General features: G+C 33.9%; 1 protein-coding gene across 3 annotated transcripts in view; it reads left to right on the top strand.

Moving 5' to 3' along the window:
• The window catches only part of LOC111083869 (protein piccolo-like), a 10,835-nt gene extending 4,976 nt beyond the window's left edge, over positions 1–5,859 (top strand). For 2 of the 3 annotated variants that reach the window (XM_022380583.1, XM_022380582.1), the window contains exons 5-8: positions 1,329–1,510; positions 2,718–2,784; positions 4,573–4,714; positions 5,222–5,859. In XM_022380583.1, coding sequence (XP_022236291.1) covers positions 1,329–1,510; positions 2,718–2,784; positions 4,573–4,714; positions 5,222–5,249 — 419 coding nt within the window. In that variant the 3' untranslated portion in view covers positions 5,250–5,859. The remainder of the gene's footprint in view (positions 1–1,328; positions 1,511–2,717; positions 2,785–4,572; positions 4,715–5,221) is intronic. The other variant, XM_022380584.1, reaches the window with a different exon arrangement.
• The last annotated feature ends 6 nt before the right edge of the window (positions 5,860–5,865 follow it).

Raw genomic sequence — 5,865 nt, 5'->3', positions numbered from 1 at the left:
TTTGTAACAATGCCAAGCACGTGTATGAATGCTGTCTGATTAAACAATGGTTTGTAACAATGCCAAGCACGCGTATGAATGCTGTCTGATTAAACAATGGTTTGTAACAATGCCAAGCACGTGTATGAATGCTGTCCGATTAAACAATGGTTTGTAACAATGCCAAGCACGCGTATGAATGCTCTCTGATTAAACAATGGTTTGTAACAATGCCAAGCACGTGTATGAATGCTGTCTAATTAAACAATGGTTTGTAACAATGCCAAGCACGTGTATGAATGCTGTCTAATTAAAACAGTAATCTGTAACAATGCCAATCTGAAAATTTCTAGTAAACAAACACTTTCCGCGACGTCAGAAAGTCATGTTGAACTTCAAACAGCATACAGTCTTGTAAACTTTGTACTAACTTCAAACAGCATACAGTCTTGTAAACTTTGTACTAACTTAAACTGTATACAGTCTTATAAACTTTGTACTAACTTAAACTGTATACAGTCTTGTAAACTTTGTACTAACTTAAACTGTATACAGTCTTGTAAACTTTGTACTAACTTAAACTGTATACAGTCTTGTAAACTTTGTACTAACTTCAAACAGTATACAGTCTTGTAAACTTTGTATTAACTTAAACTGTATACAGTCTTGTAAACTTTGTACCAACTTAAACTGTATACAGTCTTGTAAACTTTGTACTAACTTCAAACTGTATACAGTCTTGTAAACTTTATACTAACTTAAACTGTATACAGTCTTGTAAACTTTATACTAACTTAAACTGTATACAGTCTTGTAAACTTTATACTAACTTCAAACAGTATACGGTCTTGTAAACTTTGTACTAACTTAAACAGTATACAGTCTTGTAAACTTTGTACTAACTTCAAACTGTATACAGTCTTGTAAACTTTGTACTAACTTCAAACTGTATACAGTCTTGTAAACTTTGTACTAACTTCAAACTGTATACAGTCTTGTAAACTTTGTACTGACTTAAACTGTATACAGTCTTGTAAACTTTGTACTAACTTAAACTGTATACAGTCTTGTAAACTTTGTACTAACTTCAAACAGTATACAGTCTTGTAAACTTTGTACTAACTTCAAACAGTATACAGTCTTGTAAACTTTGTACTAACTTCAAACAGTATACAGTCTTGTAAACTTTGTACTAACTTCAAACTGTATACAGTCTTGTAAACTTTGTACTAACTTAAACTGTATACAGTCTTGTAAATTTTGTACTAACTTCAAACAGTGACTCACATAAATGTTAAAAACACATGTGAATGAAGAATCACGAGGTTTCTACTAAATATACATTTCAGATCAGACTGTGCTACACGAACAACCACGATGGTTTAAGCTACAACCTTATGATGAAAACCATCATCTCCGGTATTCAGCAGGTTTCCCTCGGATGTCTTACAGTCACAGTAGTTTCACAAAAGAACCCCCAGGAGGCAGTGAACACAGTTTTTCTCCCAGAAGTATTGAGGACAATAGACAGGTAATGTAAACCAAACTGGTGTTAATTTATATATGTGTGTAAGAGGCTAAAGTTCATATTATCCAAATATATACTACAATTAATATGAATTCAATCTTCCTTATAGTATCCAGAACACCAAAATGTGACGTCAATTGGGCCTAGACAATGAATACGATATAACAGTAGTTAGTTCACTTTGTAGAATCAGATTTTAATAGGTGGCGCCAAGTGGAGAAGTAGTCCCTATTACAACGATGTATCCAGGACCACAGGTGGTGCCTGAGTAGAGAAGTAGTCCCTGTTACAACGATTTACCCAGGACGTTAGGTGGCGCCCGTGGAGAAGTAGTCCCTGTTACAACGATTTATCCAGGACCACAGGTGGTGCCCGAGTGGAGAAGTAGTCCCTGTTACAACGATTTACCCAGAACGTCAGGTGGCACTCGAGTGGAGAAGTAGTCCCTGTTACAATGATTTACCCAGGACATCAGGTGGCGCCCGAGTGGAGAAGTAGTCCCTGTTACAACGATTTACCCAGGACGTCAGGTGGCGCCCGAGTGGAGAGTAGTCCCTGTTACAACGATTTATCCAGGACCACAGGTGGTGCCCGTGGAGAAGTAGTCCCTGTTACAACGATTTACCCAGGACGTCAGGTGGCGCCCGAGTAAGAACATAGTGCATGTTGTATTCTTTTCCAATATTTGTCATGAAAGGTGCGTCTTAGTGTAAGAAGACAAAGTAGTGACTGTTTGTGCTCAGTTCAATGGGATTGAATTAGGAGAGCTACCCACTGGAAGGAATACTGTAACTAGCTGGTCTTTGGCATCATATCATTTCCAGATACAGTAGAGGCCAGTTGGATAACCACTTCAATACCGACTCTAATAAATTTACAAGATTTTTGTTTATTTTTTGCTCAAATACACAAAAAGACCATTATGTATTGCTTTCCTTAATTATATACTGAGGGAGGGCAACTAGTCAACAACACCCACCGCCAACTCTTGGGCTACTCTTATTTGATCGTAGAGTAGGATTAGACTGTCACTCTTATGGCGCACTCATGGCCTAACTTGCGGAGCGTGGTTTTAGGGCAACGAGCCACAAACCACGAATCCTCTGATTCAAAATTCGTGGACGCTAGCTACTCATGCAACCCTCTTAGCTACATTACGAAATTAATTTCCATCGTATGGCTTGACGTAAATGTTTATTTTCTCTAACAGCATCCTGTCGATGAGAACAATGTTTCCGAGTCTGAACATTGGATTTCCACTGGCTCAACCCAGAAGGGTATGGTCATTTACTTGAATATTCTAAATTATACCAATGGTACATAGTCACTATTTTAAAAAACCGTTTTGTCTATTACTGTTAAATGTTAATAAAATATACATCGTCAGGAACTTATAAGTTTAGTATCCTATACCATAATTATAAACTTTAGTTATAAGTCTAGTATCCTATACCATAATTTTAAACTTTAGATATAAGTCTAGTATCTTATACCATAATTATAAACTTTAGTTATAAGTTTAGTATCCTATACCATAATTATAAACTTTAGATATAAGTTTAGTATATTATACCATAATTATAAACTTTAGTTATAAGTTTAGTATCCTATACCATAATTATAAACTTTAGTTATAAGTTTAGCTTATGTTAATTATTTACATTCCATCAATTAACAGAATAGTAACATACAAACTTTTATACTAAGAAAACTTGCTGTTCCTGACATATAAGAGTTAATTAATTAACGATTAATCTACGATTACTTGGTCTTAAGGCATTTCATCCTATTCTTGGTGTTTACTATCCAGATTACTCCTTCTACTGTTTGTTGATTATTTATTGTAAGATGCTATTTTATAGTAGCCGTGACTCTTTACAGTAGGTGCCTGTGACTTGTTGGTGATATATTTAAACAATCTACTGACAGTACACAATCCACTTGTTTTAAAATAATATATTCAAAACAAGTCAAACATATGTACAAACAAAATTAGTTACACTATTGGTTACCACAGTTGTATCCAGAGCTTTAAATAATTGTCTTTTTCGTCAAAGGTCCACACAAGCTGGTTCAGTTTCTTTAGAACACAATTGACAAGACTAATTATTTCTTCTCTACTCTGTTATCACAATACAAGCTGTGAAAAATTCAATTATGTTACCCCATGGGTTACTACAGTTGTATCCAGAGCTTTAAATAATTCTCTTTTATGTCAAAAGTCCACACAGTTGGGTTCAATTACTTTAGAAAACCCTTTGACAAGATGAATTATTCTTCTTTGTCTCTGTTTTTACAATACAGGCTATGAAACTCACTGTAGAAATCGCTCGTTACAACTAAAATAACAATCAAGCAGTCTAACTTCACTTTTAGTTTCACTATCTTAACTTCCTCTCTTTATCTGCACGTATTTATAACATGCGACAGAAAAATCTAGAAATGTCTAGCCCTCTAGTAACAACAATATTAAACATAATGAGAAAAACTTAGGAGCTTTTAGTAAGATGACGTCAACAATATTACAAACCCCCTAGTACAACAATCAAACTACATACCACATGTATGACTCGTACAGAGTTATTTAACGAAACTAGTCATAACTGTCACTCTTAAAATAATTGACTTTTAACATTCTTCTTATGAAAACTAAATAATCATTAAAAATTAGATCACTAAATAAACTAACTAATAACACTGAACAGTTTGTAACACTAATGGATGTTATTCAAGTCTAACTGTTCCCAAGATTATAGTTGGAACAATAATGTACTATAAAATAAATCGGTGATTATTATTTTTATTATACATTTTGTTTTTATTTAACCTTGAAACATCTGAAATTATTTCTGGAATTATTAAAAATTAGATCACTAAATAAACTAACTAATAACACTGAACAGTTTGTAACACTAATGGATGTTATTCAAGTCTAACTGTTCCCGAGATTATAGTTCGAACAATAATGTACTATAAAATAAATCAGTGATTATTATGTTTATTATACATTTTGTTTTTATTTAACCTTGAAAGATCTGAAATTATTTTTATTTCTCGCCAGGCAGGGAGCAACCAGCAACGTCACAATCGGGTTCCTAGATTTCCTCCTAATTATTTCACTGCCTATTGTTTCATACCTCCAGGTTGCTATAATGCTGTGTGTTGTATTTTTGGACCGTTGTTCAAAATGTGCCCTTTCTTAAAGAAGTAAGCTTTACTTTGAATTTCTTTTGTATTATTCTTTCTACAGTCTCTCAGTAATGGATATCATGTTAGGATAAGGGCCAATACTTACATGCTCTTTATGCCTGAGATAATAAAGCAATGTTTTTATATATCAAACTGAATCATTTGTTGATAACAATATAATGGGCTATCTGTGGGTATTGAAACCTGATTTTTAGCACTTTAAGCCCTCGGACTTATTTCTGGGGGACTTGTTAATAACTGCTGCATATCTTTGAAATAACGAACTGAGAATTTGAGATTTTACTAGTGAAATGGTGATCAGTAAAGATTTTGTTTTATTTTAACCAAATTCTGGTACTCGGTGGGCCAGCTGTAAGCTTATAATTCTGAAACCTGGGGTTCAATTCCCCACTGTGGAGGGAGCACAAATAGCCCATTGTGCTAAAGTAAACAAATGTGTCAAACAGTGTGTTAGATAATATCAAGGTTTAAAGACCTAATAAATATTCAGAACCTGTTTTACAGGAAGTTTACGACTGCTGCTGACCTCTGAGAACAACCAACTATAATGACATCTCAGTGCTTCTGGAAGACCCTGGCCAGTACTGCTCTGAATAATACTAACCTGTTTTTTACTTAAAGTCTTTTGAGGGTTTTGCTGTCCTTTTTCAAGGGTGTAAAGTGTAGATACTGTTGTTATCTACAGGTTTACTCTGCATTGTTAACATTACGAATGTCACCATTCTTGTCATTAAATGAATGGTTAAAGAATAAGAATGTTCTATTTTTAACAGGCACTATTTACTTAGATATCCTAACTTAAGCTAACTGATACTGGTTGTCTTAGTTTGTAGTCACATACTGTTCCTTATATAAAATATTTGTTTTAAATATATAATTTAGATTATATTTGTTGCAAAATCGATTACAAAAACTGGCTTTTATCATTGACCTCTTTGGATCTACTTGTGTTACAACCAACCAGAGTTACCTTGTGCAGCTGACTTTATTCATCTCCCAGTTTATTTTATCATTGACTGATTTGGTGACCTACTATATCTATCTGTATAACAAACTTTCTTTATCTACCAGTTTATTGTATCATTGACTGATTTGGTGACCTACTATATCTATCTGTATAACAAACTTTCTTTATCTACCAGTTTATT

This window comes from Limulus polyphemus, unplaced genomic scaffold, assembly GCF_000517525.1.
Source record: "Limulus polyphemus unplaced genomic scaffold, Limulus_polyphemus-2.1.2 Scaffold11743, whole genome shotgun sequence".
Lineage (NCBI taxonomy): Eukaryota > Metazoa > Arthropoda > Merostomata > Xiphosura > Limulidae > Limulus > Limulus polyphemus.
The sequence above is the reverse complement of the archived record's forward strand: the minus strand, read 5'-3'. Positions and strand labels throughout refer to the sequence as shown.